This window comes from Anguilla anguilla, chromosome 13 (assembly GCF_013347855.1).
Source record: "Anguilla anguilla isolate fAngAng1 chromosome 13, fAngAng1.pri, whole genome shotgun sequence".
In the NCBI taxonomy this organism is placed as follows: domain Eukaryota; kingdom Metazoa; phylum Chordata; class Actinopteri; order Anguilliformes; family Anguillidae; genus Anguilla; species Anguilla anguilla.
The window spans coordinates 21,737,278-21,761,237 of record NC_049213.1 but is presented as its reverse complement, the minus strand read 5'-3'; the positions used below and the strand labels follow the sequence as shown (position 1 = coordinate 21,761,237).

The 23,960-nt window shown below is 39.0% G+C and overlaps 1 protein-coding gene across 3 annotated transcripts in view; it reads left to right on the top strand.

Annotated features, from left to right (window-relative positions):
- Positions 1-23,714, top strand: part of LOC118211455 (metabotropic glutamate receptor 7) — a 190,862-nt gene extending 167,148 nt beyond the window's left edge. For 2 of the 3 annotated variants that reach the window (XM_035388664.1, XM_035388666.1), the window contains exons 9-10: positions 10,379-10,625; positions 22,442-23,714. In XM_035388664.1, coding sequence (XP_035244555.1) covers positions 10,379-10,625; positions 22,442-22,491 — 297 coding nt within the window. In that variant the 3' untranslated portion in view covers positions 22,492-23,714. Of the gene's footprint in view, positions 1-10,378; positions 10,626-12,676; positions 12,701-22,441 lie in introns of all 3 variants that reach the window. The other variant, XM_035388665.1, reaches the window with a different exon arrangement.
- The last annotated feature ends 246 nt before the right edge of the window (positions 23,715-23,960 follow it).

The following is a 23,960-nucleotide window of genomic DNA, read 5'->3' as shown; positions in this document are numbered from 1 at the left end:
ACACATTTAGGCAGCATATCCTCTGGTACGGTTTCTACATCACAATCATTATACATTAGTGACTTTGAGTTACAGAAACACTAGTGAGACTTTGACCCATGGAAGAGGAGGTGCTCGGCATGTTATTAAGGCACTTGTAACACATCAATCCTATATTTCCCTTATATTTTTCATTATAAAAATAGGCTACTTGAACATGTTTATAACCAAAATGCTTTTTTGTAAGCCTCTATACTCTTATTTTTAACGTGTTCGGATATACCCGTGAGTTTTCTATAGAGCATCAGCCGTAAAGTGGGACTTACCAGAGAGAGAGAGAGAGAGAGGGGGAGGGAGGGAGAGGGAGGGGGAGAGAGAGAGAGAGAGATAATACAAGCTTACCAAGGCCCTGAAGACATGTTATGATTATGCATTCTAAGTAATACTATAATAGTGTGATTTGGGGAAAATACTTTAATTAGTACCTTATAAACACTGCTTTCACAAGCTTTTTACTGCAGCCATTGGGCTGTCACAATAAATTGCTCAAAGGAAGACTTTGAAGAGCGATGCAGCTTTCGGTGTGTGAAAGCACAGTGGGTATGATTTACAGCATAGCCCGCGATGAGACACATTGAGAGGATGGTCTTTATAACTCAGGGATACTTAGAGTGCAAGATGTTTCACCGCTTTGTATCTCTCTCTCTCTCTCTCTACACATACGCGCACACTTTTTGTCAGAGAAATGTGCGTGCGTGTGTTGCGAGAAGTTGTTTTCAAATACTGTATCATCATTCTCCTATATAAAATTATTCTTCAAGACAATTTCTTATAAAATTAGCAACTTTGGATTCTATTTATTTGAGGGAGAACCTTGTTTTGATTTTATAAATTATGTTTTATTTAGTTGGTGGTCATAATTTATGGAAAATTTGGCTAAAGGGGAAATTCCGTGTGGTTGGTTCCTGGCACCAATAGCCAATTGCCAATTTGGATGTGTTTTTCTGATGATGGCAAGCTGTAAGAAAATGCTAGCCAAAGCATAAAAGTACATAGCTGATACATGAACATGATAAGTGGTTCTCTACTAGATATCTAATGCACTCTACAGTACCTGACCCATTAGCTACTAGATACATGCTCTACAGCATCTGCTATTGGCAATAGTCTACGTGCAGTTATTAAATAAACCAAAAATGTACCAAGAGGTAACGGGCAACATTTTTGTTTAAAAATATAACTTATTATTTAACACCATGGTCATTCTGTTAACTTATCCACAAGCCTACACCGTCTAAGAACAACAATAGATGGTTAGCCATCTACCCAACTACAACAGCACACTAAGCCCTGTATTCGGTTAACAATTGCTCTTAAGTTTGACTTTCAAATAAAATCAAAGTTTTTTTTAGTTTCTAATTTTAGTGATCGCTCCACATGTGAAAGTTTTTGTGAAGAAAAACCAGAACATGTATTTTTGCTGTCAGTAATCCTTGAATAACCTAAAAATAAATCCCTGAATATTAGAATTCTATCAGATAGATACTTGTACCTATATATTTAACATGAATAATTTATCACAGAAAATACATGAGACTTAGTACTAATGAATTGTGTGCATGGAATATATGATATTGACACACACACACACACACACACACAAATAAAACTAGATTGAAACAACAGCTTATCATAGAATGTCATCAAATCAATACATGTGCAGCATGAAGCACTGAATATATTGAATTCCAATTAGAACGTTGAAGAAGCTCCTTAAAAATGTTTTGTTTTAAAAAAAATGTATTTATTCATTTTTTTATTAATGTTCTCACAATTTTCATCTAGGTATGACACGGTGTCTTATAGACCCGTTAAAGATTGGACTGCATGTTGGCAGAACAAGTTAAAAATAATGATTTAGTCATTCAACTCGGGTGACCCCTGGGTGCTCTGTAATTATGACAGCAAACAATGCACATGCAATAGGCAATGGGCGGTTTCTTTCTGCCTGATTTGCGCTTGTGTTATCAAAGATAATGGAGGTGTCGGCTATGTCAGAATCATCATTATCAATCACATGCAATATTTTACTTAAATATATTAAAATCATCTCCGAAATATTCCACCATCTTCAACATAATTATATAGTTTTTTTTTTATTTTTAATTTTATATAATGAATCTGTCCCAGATTTGTAGCATGTAGATTACACATGGATTTGAACCAAAGACATATCATATTTATAGCCTAATTGTAATGTAATTGTAATTGTAATTGTAATCATATCATGTCCAAATGTTAGAAATGCGATGGTATCTATTTAATGGATTGTATCGTATTTCATTTCAATGGTACATAATGTAGGCTATGTGTTCTCGTAACTGTCTTCCAAAGATGCGCAGTTCAGCTTGTTTCCTCAACCCTGCACTGCACGCCAAATCTAAATACTCAGAGTGTGATCTCTTGGTTTTTTAAGCAGGCATATAAATCACATCAATTGCCTTGGAATTAACCGACTCCTAATGCAATGGCAGCTTAGACTTGATCATTCATACACTACATGGTCAAAAGTATGTGGACACCTGACATCAAACATCTCATCCTAAATTATGGTCAGTAATATGGAGTTGGTCCACTCCTTGCTGCTATAACAACCTCCACTCTTCTGGAAAGGCTTTATACTAGATGTTGACGGATTGCTGCAGGGTTGTTCTTCCATTCAGCCAGAAGAACATTAGTGAGTTTTGGCACTGATTTGGCAATTACTGTAGGCCTGACTCTCAGTTGGCTTTTCCAGTTGATCCCAAAGGTGTTGGATGGGGTTGAGGTCAGGGCTCTGTGCAGGCCAGTCAAGTTCTTCCACACCAATCTTGACAAAACCATTCTATATGGACCTCACTGTGTGCCCAAGGGCATTGTCATGCTGAAACAGGAAAGGGCCTTTTCCAAACTGCTGACAGAAAGTTGGAAGCACAGAATCGTCTAGAATGTCACTGCATTAATAGCCGCGTTTCCACCGCAGGAACTTTACCCCGGAACTAGGAACCTTTTGAGGAACTCAGTGCGTTTCGACCGCAGGAACTAGGGTATTTATTTTACCCCCAAAAAAGTCCCTGCTCGGGGGGTAGTACTTTCCAAAAGTACCGGAACCTTTGGGGTGGGGTGCAAGCGCTGAAAATTTCTGATTGGTCGACTACTTGCAGTGTTTTATTTCAACCGCCATTTTAAAAAATCTGCAGCCGCGAACCGATTTATTTTCATAATAACTTGAAATCAAACTTGTATATTATGCGGCGCAGTAGCCTACTTTTGGTTATAGCCTGCCAACGTCTTGGAATTATAACGTGTGCTCTTCTCTTCTTTTCTTGCTTTAGTATTTGTTTTATAAAATGCTAAGCATTCGTGCTGGGACAGCATATTACGTACTAAAACATTCAAACGGTTTAATTCGGTTGATGAATATTTTCTTACGGATTTTCTTTGTTAGCCCGTTGTAATTGACTCAAAGCGTTTGATACAGTTGTATGTGAGGTATGCGGTATGTCTGCGTAATTTACATTGGTGATACAGTAAAAGTAAACTGGAAATCACCTTCCGCCCTTTTTGTCAGGGTAAAATAACAGGTTAATTCTAGTAATCGTCCCTTTTGCTTTTTCAGACTGCCGTAATTTTACTCTGCCATTCTTCAATTCCACAAAAAGACCAGGAAGACTATGGACTAATTTATGGTGCATGGTTCGCATCTGGAGGGCACACTTCGCTGCTCGGCTAGCAGTAACTTTGAAGGAAAGCAAACGGTGGCTGTACCACTGCTAATTTAAATGTTCACGCAAGTCCGAGTTTTCGTTCTATTCTTGTCATGTTTTCTGCTGTTGTTGCCAGTTATTTGTGGAATGTGAATGCATTCTGTCGGGGTCCAAGTTCAACTACCAATGGCAGTTTTGCTTGACAAAGGTAAAATATGCCCAAATGGCTGCAGAAGAATATTTCAATTTCAGGTGATTAAATCGATAAAAATCAATAAATACAAAAGTAACCATATATAGTCATTGTTGGTAACCCGTTGTATATAAGTGGAATAAACCCCTCCGGGCTGTTCCGGTTATTAGAAAATAATGTAGGCTACTTCGGTGGTAGTATGGGGTTACAGAAGAAATTATAGGACAGATGGACCGACGACAACGTCGCTTTTTCATACGTCAGTGGGCTAATTTGCCTAATCTTTGCGGGACTTTAGAACGCGGTGGAAACGCAGACAACAATGGGCTGAAGGAACCTTTTAGTTCCTTGAAAAGTAGTTCCTGGGACTAAAAGTTACTTTTGGTGGAAACACGGCTAATATTTGCCTTCACTGGAACTAAGGGTCCTAGCCAAAACCATAAAAAACAGTCCCAGACCAAGGGGAGTCCAAATACCTTTGGTCATATGCAACTCAGTGATGCTATGACTTGATTATTATTGGGACATTTAAAATTGTGTAGTAAAAAAAAACAAAAAAAACAAAAAAAAAAAAACAAAAAAAAAAACATTATTTAAGGTGTGAAGTAAAAATAAATCATATTTAGGGTTTTATAAATATATTGCTTGTGTATGTGCATACACTACAAGTACATAATGCAATATAGTACATAAGTTAACTCACTTTTTTATATTTATCATGTAATCCATTTTGAAATATTTTCTTTTTACAGTTTGATGATTTAGTTAAACATTTTTCTTTGGGCAGACACAGGGTGTTTTATGATCCATTGGTTCTGCTTTTCTGTTTGGCTGCACTTAGTGGTCTGCCCCAGCTGCCCTTTATTAATACACTTTGACCCGGAACAAATTACAGTTACAAGTGCACAGCTACAGCCAGGCATAGTACAGGCAACACACACTTGAAGAACACTGATCTAACAACTAGTTTACTTAATATAAAATCACTGATTTATTATGAGCAGTGTCCATGTAAACTTTACCAAAAGCAAAGTGTTATTTTCCATGCAATTACTGTGAATAGGTTCCTATTAAAGATATACTTTGTATAAAGAGAATACAGCATTTTTAAAATTACATCAGTGTGAAGTGCTGCTCATGTTAATGTAAATACATTACTGAATTCATAAGCAAGTGGCAAACAGTGAAAATGACTATTTTCCCCCTTAATCAAATGCACTAGTTTACTGATATTATAATTTCTCCTCCAATTATAAGCAAGCTATAATCAAGATTAAACTATAAGTGTTGCATATAAATGTTTATACAAATACAAGAAAAAGGTTGTGAATCAGTTAAAAGGAAATTTCAGATACAGGCTGTACTGTTTTTTTAAACCTAGTAACTGTTAAGATCAGCTCACTTAGGATATTAAATGCAGATTCCAATCAGACTTTTATTTGAACTAAAATAATACACATAAAATAATATGCTCACCATAATATATTGGTAGTCATATAATTGTTTTATTGACAAATAAATGTACATTTGCTTGTTTCTTCCAAAAACTGCCAAATCATTTTGGTGAAAGCTGACCTCACCAAATTGTATTTGTGAGGGAAAAACACTTGATTTCAGTCATGAGTCAAAGTTCAGGACAAATATTTATAAACCTGGGGCAAAAAGTAGCTCCTAACTTGCAGATTTAGGATAAACTCTTAAAAACAATGGCCGTGCCAGTCCTAACTTTAGAATTTGTTTTGCCTGAGTAATTCACAAAGGTTTTTAGCACTAAAATCAGCACCTAACTCTGTGAAAAGTTAGGGGTAGTCAATAGGACTCCTAAGTCATTAAGACCAAATCACCAACAGTACTAAAAATGGCTTCTGCTGGCAATCTGCCTTGTGATCGGGTCAATGTTTCGGAAACATTTAATAACATTGAGCTTTTAAAAAGTTATCGCCTCAATTGCGAGGGCATTACAATTATATTGTCATATAGATTATAGAGCCAGTCAGGGATGCAGTCACTTCACCAACAAGCAAAAACAACAGAATAACAACAGAGATCAAGGTTTGGACAACTCTGCTTGGCCACAGTTAGCCTAAATTACAGCAATTCAGTGCAGACAAACTTGGAATGTCTCAGTCATCTGTCAGTATAATATTACACCAAACAATAAATGCCCTCTACAGACCCCACACCATCCGTCAATTCATTCAGTTTCCTGCTGATGCTCGCCAACTCCAAAAACATAAAGCCAACTTCATGCCCATACGTTTTTCTAGCGCAGTAATTAAAAGGCTGCTTAAATGCATATTCACTCATTATTTATACAAGCTGCCAGACATGTAAGAGGCTGACTATAAGTCAGATATGTACTTGACTAGCCTGTATATTATTTTTGGTTTCATGTTAAAGCAGACACATAGTCAACATTTTTATTTAAAAATCTTTATTTGAATATGGTAACATTATTTGTACCTCGTGCTACAGTATTTCTTTGATGAATTCACTGACACAGACCCGTCCCCTATTAACCAGTTGCTGTGGGCATGGTAAGGAAGCTCGTTCATGAAATACAGTGTCATCAATAGCAAACAAGGTGAACCCCGCCCTTTCTCTTGGTTTAAGGGTTCTCCCCATTCCTTAGTAAAATTTGGTCTCACAAGCTTTGTGAAGAGGAAACTTTTACCTAGGAACCTTTAGTGCAACATTAGGAGAACTCTTGATGAAATGTTTTGTGGATACGGGCCCTAGTTCATAGTCTGGGTTTTTGCCATGCCAATGCTGTCATGCCTGATCATAAGCTAAGACCGACAAGGTCATTATAAGCTATAATCAGCCAATGCCGGGTCCTATTCTGTGGGTGCCGAAACAAAATATGGTTTTGAGTTAAGGGGGAGGAAGTGAAAGTATTTGCAAGTTATTGTGCCCTAGAGAAATACAATGAAGAAATATAAAAACCGGGCAGCACAGGACAATTTTAATCATATATAATGAGGCACGGAATATACTTGCAAAATTAGAAATTACCAAGGGAAAGAAATTACTGAGAGCGAAGGCCAGGAAGAGGTCATTTCAGAGTGAACTATAAATATGGCTGAAACACCAAGTCTGACGGAGAGGAGGTAATATACCCATGTAATAGCACTCTGATTACATTAGCCGCTTCATGGCCAAACACAATGTCCATGGAGCTCTGCATTGTTATGCAGTCACATGGAAAACTATTTTCCATTTAATGCAGTTGCATCATAAACGCGCTGCCACCGTTCTTCTCTCACCCCCTTATTGATTTTTCGGTGGGGATTTTGATACATTTGATTATCAAATTAGATGTATTTAAAAATCTGTTTTAGCCTGAAAAAGATGATGCAGGTCTATTGGTTTTTTATGTCAACTATCATATTTCCTTCCAAAGCTTTGTATTATTTTTATTTTATTTTTTTAAATCTCAGAAGCATATGGTAATGTGGTAATGTGAAGACAAGGAATTTTAAACCAAATCAAATTGGAGAATGCCAGGAATGTTTTTGTTGTTGTTGTTGTTGTTTTTTTCATTGAATGAATTTATTGTTATGAATTTTCCTTTTTAAAACATTGGTATCTGAAGGAGCAAACATCAGATTGCATTTATGACCTATACTTAGTTGTAATCACAGACCGCAAAAAAATATGAACAAAGTGACTGTGGCTTGTTGACCCATTGACTTTCCATGGCTTTGGAAAAGCGTTTTGAAACCACGAAAGAGCAGTTTTTGTGCTGCCATGTTGTGCAAATTGGAGCCAGAGACTGTCGTAGGGAAAAAGTGGGTACCCTTTTATAGTCTTGAAGTCCACCCGCGTGTTTGACTAATGCACGTTAGCAATGTTAGCAGCAACCTGAAACCCTAGGAGAAGATTCCTGAAGGTTCCTGTTCCGTATGGCAAACCTTGACAGAAAAACATAACATTCTCCACTGGGGTAGTTTTCAGGAAAACTTTATAACAAATAATGATTTAATACAGTGCTCCCTGTGAATAACAAAAATCACTATTTGGAAATTATTGGTTTTTAAAAAGTTGATGGACCACTGAGATTCCCTTATAAATAAATGGAACACACTGGAATATATTGCAGTGTATTCACTTTGTGTAAGGGTAGCTTGAAAGCCCAAGCTTACTCCAGAAATACTAAATAACATACTTAATCCTAAATTGGCAAATATGTGCCAAGAAAATATAAATAGAAACTACAATAAAAGCTTTCCTCATCCATCTTCACTAAGAGTCAAACGGTCAGTTTGCCCCTCGCATAAATCAAGTGTGCCTCCCCTATCTCTGTAATTTAGATACAAACTAAAAAAAATGACTCACTCGATTAACAAACTAGGCCTTACAGAAAGAGCCAAAATAAAAAGAACACAAGCTTGATAAGGGTGAACAGACCCCATGCTGGTATATTTGGTCATGTGCTTTAAAGCCTCTAATCTGTCATCAGCTTATCTGTGGCTATCAGATGCACAAGGGAATTTCTCTGCCTTTGTGTAATGAGATAAGAATCTTGTATCCAGTGTGTCCCACAAGTGACTAAATGTTCATTAATTTGTTTCTGAATGAAGTATTTGGGCATACACAGCCATGTTACAGGTAGGAGTCAAGAACTTCAAGCTGAAGAAAGTACAGTATGTTATCACTAGCATGAGGTGCTATAGCTGAATAAGTCCTCCACTCAACACCACTCCACTTCCACACTGCCTTATGTTGATAACACAAGCAACCTCCAAGCACAGCCAGGGGTGCTTTATCACGTAGTATGCATGACAACCAAAATACACACGCAGTGTGCGATATGAATGTATTTTCACGGGGACTAGGGTAAAACTAAAGCAATGCAGTGAGCGCATCAATACATTTTTGGGAATATCACCGTAACACTACCTCTTTTTGCAGGAAGTTGTTCCTGCAAAAAGGCAAAATGTGGCTGATAAGATTGAGATCTGTCCACAAGCTTACACAAGTTATAATGCTACCACATCTTAATGTCAAACAGGTCGTCAACACATTCAGAGAAGGGGGCGACATTCAAATTAGGGGCGTCATAGCTCAGGAGGTAAGACCGATTGTCTGGCAGTCGGAGGGTTGCCGGTTCAAACCCCGCCCTGGGCATGTCGAAGTGTCCTTGAGCAAGACACCTAACCCCTAACTGCTCTGGCGAATGAGAGGCATCAATTGTAAAGCGCTTTGGATAAAAGCGCTATATAAATGCAGTCCATTTACCAACACATTCAGAGAAGCCCATGCATACTTACTGTAAAGTTCCATTGATAGAGATGCGGTGTGATTAACTGTAATTATTCTAAAATGAGCATGGCATTCTATGCAAAACAGGTTGCTGTTTTCTCAAATAACATGTGTATTTGTTTGTTTTCTACTTCAGTTTCTATTGGTTTGCTGAGGTTACAGCCATGAGAATGGCTGGTGAATAGAACTGGGTGTTCCGAACTGGTAGAAATAAGGGAAAAGGTTCTTTTTAAAGATCCTGTTAATCTGTTTATTCTGTTATTATCAGGTCCATAACTGCCAAATATAGCAAATTGCTCTGTCAGTATGTTTTTTATCACCACTATAACCTGGAGAAATAAACGAATACATGAATAAATAAGTAAGTTCTGGACAGGAAATGAAATGAGCTTTGACTCGTCTTCATCTCTTGCATTGGCGCAGTGAAGTGTATTAAAATTGCCATATTTTTCAAGGTAATATTCCAATGTGTATAACCAAAGTGATCTTGGCCAGATTGTTTTTGAATAGAAATGAACACTTTCACTTGTCTTTAAGTCAAAGTAAATGAAAAAGTGTGATAGACCCCAGTTTGAACCAACTGCTGTAGCTAGATACAACCTGAATACAACCTGCTGGAAATGCTCCTGAATGGGGAGCATAAAGCGTTTTCACACGTCAGTTGCACTACAGGCCTGGTCAACACCCTGAAGGATATTTTAATGACAGAGGCTGCGTTACAGGTGCATAATCAGGGCTCATCTGTTTCAGGGTTTCATGCCAGTTACTGCTCTAAATGATTTAATTTGCCTAATCATTTTTCATCTGAAGTTTCTGATAGCTATGAGGTACTGCTGTAGACTGTACATGTATTCTTGGCCTTGTTTCTTGAGACACATTTGTCTGAGGCTCAACACATGCGATTCAACCAGCTTTGGTATAGTCTTTGGTATAATATTCTGTATATTTTACCAGCGCACACACTGGCATTCTGGGATGGGGGTTGGGCAGCCCTGTTCTGTAGTTGTGTTTTTGATACTGGCAATAGGAACCTTCTTTCTTGTTAAGGATGCTTTAATACCTTAAAAGGATAAAGAGGCTTTTAAGGTATGTTCCCAGCAGACCCCTCAGATCCTAAGGTACTGGACTGTTTGTTAAATTAAAAACAAGGACTAAAAGGACTAACAATTTTTCTGTGACTTCTGTGTTCCCTCAGCTGTACATCCAGACCACCACCCTCACTATCTCCATGAACCTCAGTGCGTCTGTGGCCCTGGGAATGCTGTACATGCCCAAGGTGTACGTCATCATCTTCCACCCAGAGCTCAACGTGCAGAAGAGGAAACGCAGCTTCAAGGCCGTGGTGACGGCGGCCACCATGTCGTCACGGCTGTCCCACAAGCCCAGCGACCGGCCCAACGGAGAGGCCAAGACAGAGCTCTGCGAAAACGTGGACCCCAACAGTAAGCATTTCTCCACCCCCTGTTTAAACCATGTTTACCCAGTTAGCCTCCAGGAAACCATCTTTAAACAATGGTCTATTTTCAATTCAGCTAAGATAAGGTGTTATGAGTGTACTGGTGCAAAATGGCTGCCATGCATCACCATGGTGGTTAATGGGAGCCTTTGAGATTTTGGAAAGAATTATAGAAGCATACTGTAGTTGACCTTTTTTTAATTCTTTGGGGAGAAAAATAATGCATGAATAAAACAAAAGCTGGTTTAACATGCCCAGATGGAACAAATTCTCTGGACTAAAAGCATTTCAAATGGAATATCTAGCTGCAGAAAGTGCTTTATTAAGTCTTGGATAAGGTGTAATCTGGGTCTGTAAAAGCCCAGGTGTGTCACTGACATAATTGGTCTCAGGGAAGAAGACTGGGTGTGGTTTAAACAAGTGGACACTGTTATGCATGATTGTTTGGTTTCTTTTTTCTTCTTTTTGGCTGTTTTTATTTGGGCTGTTGGACATCCCCCACTACTCGTACAGCACTGGAATGTTGCTGGGTACAGGGTGATCCAGTTAACATATCGCTCTGTTCCTTCTGGCTTTTCTTGCATTGCCTCACAAATATTCTTTGAAGTAGCACCTGAGATCTTTAGATCATTGCAGAATGAATTTATAGTTACAGACTAAATGTACCTGTTCACCTACTATGTAACACAATTTTTTTCACAAAGGTTTGAACTTATTAAGGAGAAAAATCTGTTGTTTTCTAGAGGTTCAAATCTTTTATACAATCCTAGGGATCTGAATGTTTAAAGCTGGTCACATCATAGCATTGTGCCAACATTGTCTGCAGTCTTTGAATCACAGGGTTAACCCAAATTAAATCACTCCAGAGAGTTAATGTCTATTTATTTCAGTTGAAGGAGAAGTGTTGAAAGAGAATATTGAACCAATACAGATTCCCACAAACTTCAGAGGAAAAATAGGCTTTGGTGTCAGGAACCTACTAGCACTTTTTTAAGTAGCCTATAAGACATAAGTTACACCTCACTGTACATATATATCATGGAAATAAATATATGCTTGCTGCCAGCCAATGCAATGCTCACACCCACCAGCACTGCACAAATGCATGAATTAAAAATATATAAATAAATACATAAAACCAAAGGAACTTCTCTTTTAAATGAAGGAATGATTTTTTTTCCCCTTCTACCCACAGTGAGTGGGGAACGGGTCAAATAAATGGGGGGGGTGGGGGAGTGAAAGGATCTAAGCATGCCAAGGTCTGTTGCCTATGTGATTAACAACCTGGTGCCACTCATAAGCTCCTGTATCCTCAAATTAGCGAGCGATGTCACGGCATCTGAGCTTGGGTGACTTTCAAAGACGCATGGAATCACGCCTGATCGTGTAATTATTTTGCATGGTGCACTGCGCCCAGGGAAAAGGTGTAGTTCCCCCCGGCCGAGTCGGAGAGAGCGCGCCGTGCGGATCGACAGGGGGACGCTATTCTGGGCACAGTCTCGTCTCTGTGCACAAACAGACAGCTGCACCTGGGCATCGTCCAGGCCTCACGTTGCTCCGGCCTTCTGCTTACTGCAGCATGAGCTCACTGCTGATGTAAAACTGCTATATTACGCCACTGATGGGAAAAGTGTACGCTTGCCCTCGGTGGTGTGGTATAGGTCAATGTAGCAACTGGGTCAAGAGAAAATGATGGGTCACACGGTACACACACAGTTGTCCATTAGCCACATCCAGTGAAATGATCAGGATCGTCCTGGATGAAGAACTGGCTACTTCCACTGCCTCAAGCCTGAAAGATACTACCAGCACAACCTCCTGTCATTTTCTGTAGACCTGGCAATCACACCTTACCTGCTGCAGCTGTTAATTGTCCTAATGAATGCTAAAGACCAACCATGCAGACAGGCCAAGAAACGAATGCACAAATTCAAATGACATGGGCATGATGGGACTACTGGGCTGCCCTTACTCTTATATTTATCCCCTTTTGGCCCTGAGAGCCAAACTCACCCCGTGTCTTCTTTCTCCCAACAGGCTAATTCTCATAATGTATCACAGGTAGGACCAAATTAATCTTTTACTTTTTTTGGTAATGACCTTGTTCCATTTCTTGAAGGCTGGAAGAGGGGACGATGCATGAGACTCTCTCATAAAACTGCATTAGAAACTCACGTTCACCTTTACATTTCACACAGGGCAACTGTAAAGAACAGAACCATTGTAGTCAAACACGCTACTTCGCTGGAATGAGCATGTATACACGGCAGAGTTCTGAATGAACACATTAGGTTTTAATCCAATTTAAAAAGGAGAAACCGTCTGGATGAGTATTCGCAACAGTGAGTCCTTGCCTTGTTTTATGAAGCAGCTAATCATTTTCCAGTACTGGCTTCTTTGTCTTGCACATGCCTGTTTCTCCCCCCTTCCCCCCTCCTCAGGGACTCGAAACAGCTTGTCATCAGAGATATGTAAAAGACAGATTTTTTTGTCTGACCTGAGTGTTAAATTGCATTATTTATTTGCCTAACCAGACGGCTCTCATTTTCATCAATGAACGCAAGTGAGCCAGTACTTGTGACAGCCATGCATGTCCAAATCATAATACCCCCATCCCCATATTTCACAGATGGGGGTGCGCTGGATATTGGGCAGTTCCTTTGGGCCTCCACTCTTTGCATCGCTCTGATAGAGTTTCCAGAATTCCGCAGGCTCTTTTAGATACTTGTTAACAAACTGTAACCTGGAAATCCTGTTTTAGCAGCTAACTAGTGGTTTACTAGTTAGCTGCTTACAGATTACTGATCTTACCTTTCTTTTGAATGACGTTCCAAACTCTTTATTTTGGTAAGCCTAAGGTTTTGCCTATGACTTTTATTTCTCAGCTTCATAAACTTTCATTGGGACAACTCTGGTCCTCATGTTGACAAATGGCAATAACAGACTCCAAAGGCAATCAAAAGCTTAGAATCAAGGCTAGATACTGAAAGCTTTCTTAAACCTGAAAACAGCTGAACACACCTGACTAACCACATGTGAATTGCTTCTATTCTAAAACAGTGAAATGCAGAGCCAAATCAAGAAAAAATATGTATTTGTCTCAGACACTGAGGCACTCACTGTAGGCGTGCCTGCAGGATCTCATAATTGATTCATTTAATAACCCAGGCTTCTTTATGTCACAAAGAAGAAAGAGTCTGTCTAGCCAGACCAAAACCAAAAAAATAGGACCAATAATTCTATTTGGCCAGCAATTCCATGACACGTGAAAGATATTTTTTACTTTGCTATTAGGAATTATTCCCACATGCCCATTGAGAAAAAAAAAATGAATTACAATATTATGGCTCTTCTGATCCCTGCCATTAGCTGTAATAGATTCATCGATGACTAGACGATGAGTATCGTTAGCATCTGGGGAGATGCTGTGCATCCATCAAACAAGCATCTGCGTGAGTGTGCTGCCCCCACAGGCCGCCCCCCCCACAGCTGTCACGGTCCCACAGCAGAATTTCCTGCACAGGGCAGTTATGCAAGAGCAGGCTGTGATCCAAAATGGCTCCCAGTGGGACGATGTGTCACCTACACATGGCGTCTATCAGCAGCTGTCTCATGCGCTCCTCCTCCGTGTGAACCTCAGCAGAGATGACGTTTAGCAAAGAGCTCTCTCAGAGGCGTGCAGCCGTTTATGAGCATCAGGGCACTGAGCTCCCTAGACGATGCTTCTCGCGCCATTTGGAACAGTGTGTCATGACTTTGCTTCATCCTGAACTTCAAATCCCAATAGCCAACAATCATGTGTTCTCAGAAGAATAGCATTAGACAGAAGAGGGGCAACAACAAGGGGACAACGTGAACAAGGACATCACTTGTACAACATGACACAAACACGTAGGCTAACTACCAACACTTACACAACATGACACAAACATATAATTGTTGAGTAGAGAAACTTTGCCCCTTATAATAACCAGGCACGATGAGTTATATCCATATAAGAATGAAGAAAACTGGCAGTCCCTGTTTTTTATAAGCAAAAAGTGTTTTTCTAATAGCATTATCTGATTGGTACATGGTTAATACATAAGCACATAGTAAGATCTAACAAAGTAAATGATTGGCTGTGCCTAATTATATAGCATGAATACTGAATGAGCACACAGCAACCTATCAGCCTTCAACATTATATAAACAAGGTTTAAATCAGAAATAATGTTTCAGTCTTAATCAATCAGTTGCTTTCAGTGTCCTGGGCAACATGGTGTCATAGCCGACTCCTCCCTGGTAGAATGGCAGGGGGGAGGATAAGGAAAAGGCTAAGCTCACCAGTTTGGAATCATAGAAATGTATTAGAGACAGAGAGAAATAAAACACGCACACACACACAAACACACACATGCAGTATTTGTAACTTGTCCTTGGGAGGTATGGTGCACAGTAATTATGCTGTTACTACTGCTATAGTTACTGTGCAGTTGCACAGGCATTAAGGTCACGTATATGCTCTGGGTTCCATTTCATCATATCATCTTAGACGTAAAATTTAATTTGATCATAAAACATATCGGTCAGCTGTTGGCTACAGCGCATATTGAAACTGATAAACAGCGACAACATGTGACATCATTCCGAATATCACAACCTCTGAATATGTTGCTGACACCTGAGGAAGGAAGTCAAGCCTTCATACCGTGCCAGAGCACAGCATCTGGCCATATGCTCTATTGATGCAAATCGACATGCAGTCTGAGGGTCACGTCCATGAAGCCAAAGTGGATCAGCTGGATGAAAGGGACTAAAAGGTTTGTCTCACACCATGGGCCCCAATGCACAGTAATTGTTTTTCACTGTCCACAGCTGGCGCCAGATTGGCAACCCTCACCAGAAACTCCCCTGTGGATTAAATCAAGGAGAGAAAAGGCCCATTAAGAAATTTATAGCACAGCTTACTTTAAGGATGTGAAGCCTGAGGGGTCAGCAGGGAAGATAATGGCTTTTCTGAAGATTCATTAGGTGGAGGAATGTTGAATCGGTTTGTCACGCACCAGGTCTGCCAAATGAAATGAGATCTTTAACAGAGGTCAGCTTTCTGTCCATCTCCTATTGTTCCCCCCCCCACCCCCGTAAGAAAAAATCAAAACATTCTGGTGTTGAAAAGTGCCGTTCCGTGTTTATTTACTCAGTCACGTGGTCCTGAGCCCCCTGCATGGAGATGTGATTTGGAGGAATGGAGATGATGAGACAGGTTGAGTCATTTTAGCATCCTTATTAAGAAACACCTACTGAGATCCTGATGTAATTGAGATCAGGCTTGCAATGGAAACTCATTACCACCACAGCATGTCATGTGGCACAAAAAAGTACTCTGTGCATTACAAAAAAATAAATAATAAAAAATCTAAATTTGTATATAAATATATATATATTTTTTTTTACAGTGGCTGGTAACTGAGAGAAAGACTCATTCCCTAGACTCTTATACTTCTATGCTCTTTTGGCAAGGCCTTTACCACTGGCTTTTTGTTTCTGTCTATCAGATGCCGGCTGAAGATTTTTCTAAATAACATTTACTTACCCTTTACTTGGCATTTATTTGTATGATATGAAACGCAAAACTAATACAATACCATTGTATTTCTTTACACAATGACCTTTAATTAAAATATTTCAATGGCTTTTCCTTTAAAAAAAAGAGAAAAGAGCCAGGATGATTTGAGACAGAAGTAAATTAACTACAGAGTTGCTCTACTACATGGATAAAATGGCTCTTCTATGAAGGGTCTTAAGTACTTTCATGACCAAGTAATATTTAGCTGTAAAGGTATTAATGCACACCTTTTTTTTCAATAAAATCTAACAATTATGGTCCCAGATATCTAAATATACTGAATGAATGATATAACACAGAGACGTTCATCCCTAATCCTAGAGGACCACACGGTAAGCCCCGTTCTGTTCACTAATTAGCACTGGATGTACTGTCCGCTGGGTCAAATTGACCTGGGCCATCAATTTAGATTTTATAACAATACAATTGTAAAATTTATCTTAAAATAGCCAATATATTGTATCTTCATCTGAATTATTAACAACATAAACAATATTTAGGGTTAGTTGTTATTATTTACCTTTGAATGACCACATATTTATGAACATAGTTATGAAAGTGGCGTTCGGTTTTGGAGAAAAGTTCACTATTATGAAGGCAGGGAGCTGTTATATCATGTTAACTGTGAGATCTTCATGAGTCCAAAAATGGCTCTTCCTGTCTCAGCATTCCACAGACTGTTGACTCATGACATTACATTACAGGCATTTAGCAGACACTCTTATCCAGAGCGACTTACACAACTTTTTACACAGCATTTTACATTGCATCCATTTATACAGCTGGATATATACTTAAGCAATTGAGGTTAAGTACCTTGCTCAAGGGTATAACGGCAGTGTCCTATCCAGGAATTGAACCTTTGAACTTTCGGTTACAAGCCCAGTTCCTTACCCACTGTGCTACACTGCCGCCCACTGTCATTGACACTCCTTTTGATTTGTAGACCCCTGCCAGAACGAGGATCCCCAAATAAGCATGTAAATGTGTCTCTTCAGTATCTTTCCGCTGCTTCCCAAAACACGGTTGGTCATTTTCAGAATAATTTTTTGAATCAAGCCAGGAATCAGTAATGAATAATTTCTTGAATCGAGTCAGGACTCAGACAGACATGATGTCACTGACATGTCACACCACCATACATGTGGGCCCTGAGACCGTCGTTATTATATTGGCAGCTGAACATGGTGGCACTCTCATTGGGGTTGAGGACCATTCAACCTGGCTGTTCTTGGAAATGCATGACCTCTGTGCTGCTGGCTGGGAGGCTTCCATATTGTCCTCTTTTTCGAACACCTCCTCTGACTCACTTATCAGTGTCGTGCAAAATTAGCTCCAGGGCCTTCTGAACACTGAATCATTTGCTCATATTGACTTCTTTGACAGTGTGCCGACCCACACTCTGATGCAGAGTATTTATCTATTTTTCCCATCCCCCACTATGTGCAGCTGTGAGGGGTGTAGTGCTGGGAAAATATGTTTTTGTAAAATATTGAAGTTCTCACACTACAGTGGGTAAAAAGGCAGAAACCCACATGCTGTGATATACAACTATATATAAAATGTTTTGGGTGCAATTTATCACACTATAGAGGGTAAAAGGTGGTGAGTATGTCTTGGAAAAAGAAAGGTCAGGAGGGTTCTGGGATTCAATTTTTTGCAAAGGAACAGTATTTGAGTGTGAAAGCGTGTGGGTGTGTGCATGCACTGGCTTGAGATGCTGAGACCTTACTCAATTCAGTAGATTATTCGTGAAAAGTCCAAAATTGAGTAGAGCTGTGAGACTAGTGGAACGAGACACAAGAAAGTGCAAATAAGAGGAGGAGGAAATGTGGCAGGGAGTAAAATCATATTTACAAAGGCCAGTCAGTTTCCATTCATATTTTACCATTTCTAACACTTTTATTTCACCTTGTTATTCGCGGGTCAAAATTACCCAAACAAAACCTCTGTAATAGAAATATGGGGGGGAGGGTGGGGGGGGGGGGGGGGTAGCATATAAATCAACTGCAATTGTTCTTTTTGAAGCTCATATAGCCGTAAAATCTGAAAATGGGAAAAAATAAAACAGAATTTGAGAGACTTTAGTTGATTTTATCAGGCCCTATTAACTATTTTAACGTATCAGTTAGCCTACGTGAAAACTACCTCAACCTGGGGCCTTTGTATGGCATATAATTTAACAGCCAATGCAATTATTTAAGACCCGTTTCATCTTTGCTTTTAATGTATTATTATTATTATTATTATTATTATTACACCAGGTAGGCAAACTGATTTCTCTTTTGCAGTGATGACCAAGGGAATCAGTGTACATAGGGAATGCTAGGGAGTGTATTGCCTCATCATCTCTATGCAGATTTAGGGGTTAATGAGGTGGCCAAATGGAGAGAGGGAGTTTAATGGGGAATTGACCATGTCACTGGGCTTTTAACACTGTTACTCTTTCAAAACATGCCATGAAATCTTTAATGACTCCAGAGAGTCTGAACCTCGGTTTAACATCTCATCGGAAGGACATCACCTTCTTAAGCAAAGTGCCCCTGATCACTGAACTGGGGCACTGCGTGTCTATTTGGTCTAGAAAAACTACTGAAGCGACAATTTGCAAAAGATTTTAGTATACATTCAAAAAGATTACTGGTTGAATAAACTTAATTATAATGATTATTAAGCTGAATTGTCTCAATGAATATGAACATTGAATATTATGTTAATAGGTTCAATGTAGTTAAGCTTTTAAATATGGAGGAAATCTATATTGGTTGTACTAAAAATGGCTGTGTTAAACTCGGAATGATAGGGGAAGTTGGGATCGAGGTGTTTAGGTTCTGAATCGCCATCTTCAGGCAAAATATTTTCCATATAACAAAACCAAATCACGCAAATCATGTTGATTTCCTCTTGAAACTGGAACTGAAAATGTAGCTTTCATCTCTCAGGCCTCAACAACCATTATCTGTATAGAACATTAAGATTTCAGTGAATGATTTCAATTAAATGTCACTGATTGCATTCAAACTTAAAATCAAAGGAACATGATCTTTGAAAGGCATTGTCTGGTCACACCGATCTCTGGCCCCCAATAGTTGGGGGGTTCTGTTTCTCTCAAGGAGGTAATAATGTAATAAAGCTTGCAAAGGAAAGAAAACCCTTGGACACCCCACGTTGTGTATACATTTGCAAGACCCTCTGTGTGACTCTAATTGCTCCAAGGATGTTTCCTTTGATGTTTGTGCAGGGAAAAGCAGGGATAGAGAGAATTCCTATGGTAAAAAGAAAGCAAGCTATTAAATCATGAGTGACATTGCCTGGACTATGAGCAAGCTTCCAAGATGAAAAGATATTGTCTGTTTCCCAAAGGTGGTAAATCTAAAAACTAGATATCCGACAGGCTCATAGAATTAACTTAATACCCCAGGTAGAAATTACTCAATACGTCAATGCAAATTCTTGTCTTTTTTAATAGAAGCAGTGAATCATTTCTTTGGATTTTAGTTTTCTGAGGTCTGCTATACAAGTGGTAACCAAACCCAGCCCTGCTTAGCCTGAATAGAAAGGTACAGGGTGGTATGGCTGCTGGCTGCATTTGCGTTCTAAACAGCATCTGTTATCGTAGGATGTAAAGTGGGGGACATTTGCCACTTCTCCTTTCCCAAAAATAAATTATCACATGAGGGATATCTCTTTACTCTGAACTTAAGGAAACGGGGAAATAAATAAAATGGGATAGGGGGCAGCAGCTACTAACAGGTGGATAAGTAATGCTGGTACAGCAGATCTTTCGAGAAATCCCTCAGTAGATACCACAACCATTTTTTTTTTCTTCTTTGTCTTGTTTTTCTCTCTGTTTGACCAAAATAATCAGTCAGCGAAGCTTGTGTTTTGGCAGCACTACGAGTGTAGTAAGTGAGATGGTGGGGAGTTTAAATTACACTCAAACATGAAGTTGATCATTGAGAAAGATGAACCGTGAAGGTCCAGAGAACACAGTGCTATGAGACTGTGCCAGCCTTGCTGCAGCTCCAGTATCCTGGTAATGGATATCCACAGACTTCTGGGAAACTATAACACCTCTGCAGTCTGTACCATACTACTGGGGGGAAGGGGGATTCCACAAATGGAGTGGTTAAGGAGTTTATGGTTTATTGAAGGTTTATTGTAGTTCATATTATGTACCCATATTTATGGATTCACATGTATGTGCTGTGGTTTCTGTGTGACCTGTAAATAATGAATCTGCAGTTATCCACAGCATTTCCCTTTTTTAGCCATTCGGGCCTCTCCTGTGCTGTTGCTTTCTCTCCCCAGTGAATCGTCACCATAGTGACTGAAGGAACTTTCACCTCAGTCTCTCCTCCAGCGTATCTTTCGAGCACACAAGCTCATGCGCTCTCCCTCCCGCTCCCTTCAATGTACAACATTTTCTTCATCAAAAAGAACACAACAATATGGACACAACGCTTTTTATTCACGTCTAAAGCTTAACCAAAAACAAAACATAAATTCAAAAAAGTGTAAATGGTTTATCACGTACTGACAGCATACTGACATTGTTTGATGCCACTTTGACAATAGAAGGATTTTGTTTGATTGTGTTTCATGAATGTCCCCTCACTGCTATTGTGTTAAAATAAAATTCTAATTCTCCCAGTGCCATAATACCTGAGGTTCCAGTCATAGTAGAAATGGTCAAGGAAATGTGTATCCGTTCTTTTGGATTTTTTTTTTCTGTGTAGGTATGTATATATTGCTGTACCTACAGTATAAATAAGCTTATTTAAGCTTCTGTTTCCATGGCAACCCCAACCAGAGGAGTATTTCTCAATTGTTATTTGTATATCATGAGCCAGATCATATGTTAAAATGCCAGAAGAGATCAGAGAGCAACGCATGTGCAATATGCATTGTATTCCACTGCCTAAATTCAGTTAAAAATAAATAAATAAATGCCAGATACCCAGAAGCAATTTTGAATGAACAGGTTAATTATTTGGCGGCAAACTTTCTTTCATAGGAAACAGCTTACAATCCATTTTTGTACACACAGTATACCACATGACAACCCACTAATGGTTACATGTATCTTGGGGCTAAAGTGTAATATATTTTGATGTTTTGTAAATATATTGCAAACAGAGCTTAGACTAGTCTTGAGAAGTGGCTGTGAGCCTGGAAGCTCTCGTCACTTCACACAGTACTTGGAAATAGAAGGCAAAGATGGATAGGGACATCCTAAAAGTCTCTAGATTAAAAAATGTCTGCACTAAAAACTCAAGGAAAATGTCCTGTTCCCTTCAAGGATGGTATAGCAGAGTTTCCAACATTTGGTGATGTAACTTAGAATACTTGCTATATAGCCTATATTGTAAAATGCATGGCATAACATCTGTCATAGCCAGTCACAATAGTGTGTTACAGTAAATCAGTCAATTTGGTTTCATTTGTATAGCATTTTTTTCACAAAAGCCCAGTGTCTCAAAACGCTTATCAGACATTTCAGGCCTGTGCCCCAGACCGCCATTACCGAGCCAATGGTGACAGTGGCAAGGAAATGATGTCACTGTCATTTCATACACTGTGAATTTTGTATTTTTTTGTAATCAAAAATGTTACAATTGACTGCTGCATGCATTGATATTATGAAGACAAGCTGTTATAAGTGTTATCCCATGCTTATAACAGTGTTGTGGAAGCATTACAACATGTAGTTAAAATAAAATATCACTCAGTATCATAACTGTTTTTTTTCTTTTTATTAAATGAGTTACATTAGACACATCAGAACACTTCTAACAACAGCTGTAATGCTTGCTTTAAAGCACTCAACAACAGGTGCCTTCATATATACAGAAAACTGCATTGAGTGAGTTAATTTATGGGAATGAGATGTGAGGAACAGCCTTCTTACTGTAAATGTGTATGAACTATTTTGAACGCAGCGATGAGGCACACGTGTTGTCTATATTTGAATTTATTTGTTCGCATTTCTGTTACAGAATGTGCAACAATGTCAAACACATTTGCTTGCCACACAACATTATGTTAATAAGAACAATCAGAATTTGAATTGAAAGTACAATGGATGAAGTATGACTTTAAAGGTTCAACACACACCTCAAAACATCCATTTTAAGCTGTATGACCACAGTAAAAGCCATTTTCACCCACTTTGATACTGTCTCCCACCCCAGGTCCAGCAGCTAAGAAAAAGTATGTGAACTACAATGACCTTGTGATCTGAAAGGGATCCATCAGCAGAGATGGAGAAGAAAAGCCTGGTCTCCTACCCTGTTGGCAAAAAGAGAAAAAAGGCCATTTGTGTCCCTGCTCTATGCTGCCAATCCACCCCCCCAGGGACAGTGGCTGGACTCCTGGCAGGGGGGGTCTCTCTCTTATCAGAAGATATCAGATGAAGTTTCCACCCTGAAAGAAGTTTTAAACAATCAAAAAAAAATAAATAAATAAATAACTAAACAGCGGAAAGAAAGCAAAGAAACCATCTTTTTAAAAAATAGCTAACTGCTGTTAAATTAACAAACAGAGAGGGACAATGGGACAACAGCCCATTACCCCCCCAGCCCCGTCCCTCCCCAAGCCCCACCCCCCCTGTTTACAGACACGCCCCGACTCCTCAGGGTAGCCTTGGGGTTGATTTCACTGAACCCTCCAGTGATTCCGGACTCGTGAATCAGCAGAGGGGCCATCTCATGGAGGCCATTTCTCGTCTGTACATGTTCCTCCAAACTGCAAGTTTTCCAAAATTCCTGTAAAAGTTTGTGAGTTTTTTTGGCATACATGTTACGTTTGATGTTAATTTTGTTTTTTTGTTTTTTCTTGCTTCTTGGATGCACATAATATTAAAGCCATATTCTTCTCTGAGATAGTCATGAATCAAATTGAATTGAATTACCTTTACTGTACTTGGTTTTTGAGGTAAACATAAAATCTTATTTTTTCCCCCCCAATCTGCGTGTAAGTGTTCCACATGGTGGTTCCACATGTTTTAAATGTTTTGAATATTCTGTAAGGGTTTATTGACCATAAACTGTGTCCAGTGACTGCAAGAAAGCTTTAGTCCATGTACAGTTGGACTTAGATAAACCCCAGTGATCGGTGGTATTCCAGGTGTAACAAGGTGTTCACGTAGCAGTTGTCAATGCATGCCTGATATGTTTGATGTTAAAAAAAGATATCAAAGAATATAAATATTTTACGAGGCTGTAACGCCAATCTGCTCTGGATGAATATTCTGACTGACTTTTTATTTGTTTTTGTTTCTTTTCTTCTGCATTCATTTTCAGATATTTGTTTACTCAAGGCAGAATATGGCTTTAATTTGTCTTGGAGTTTTATTGCCCCGCAACTATTGACAAATTGTGGAAAAAGGATAAATACATATTGAAAAAAAAAAAAAAAACTAAAAAGCATGTATGTTTTATACTGTTTGTACTAAGTATATTCATGTTGCCCTTGCTGCTTATGTGCAAATATTGAGACATTTACGTTTGGCCACTCATGCAAGTTATCCTGTGGTGTTGTCCAAGAATGTATCAACATGAAATAAAACCATTTGGTTATCTTTTTTTTATTCCCTAACAAAATTTACAGAAACCTTTCTTTGGGTTTGTGTACGTGTTTTTGTATGTGCTCGTGTGTGTCTGCGCTTGTGTGAAAGATTTAAAAAGCAGGAGTGAATGTGAACAAATGCAT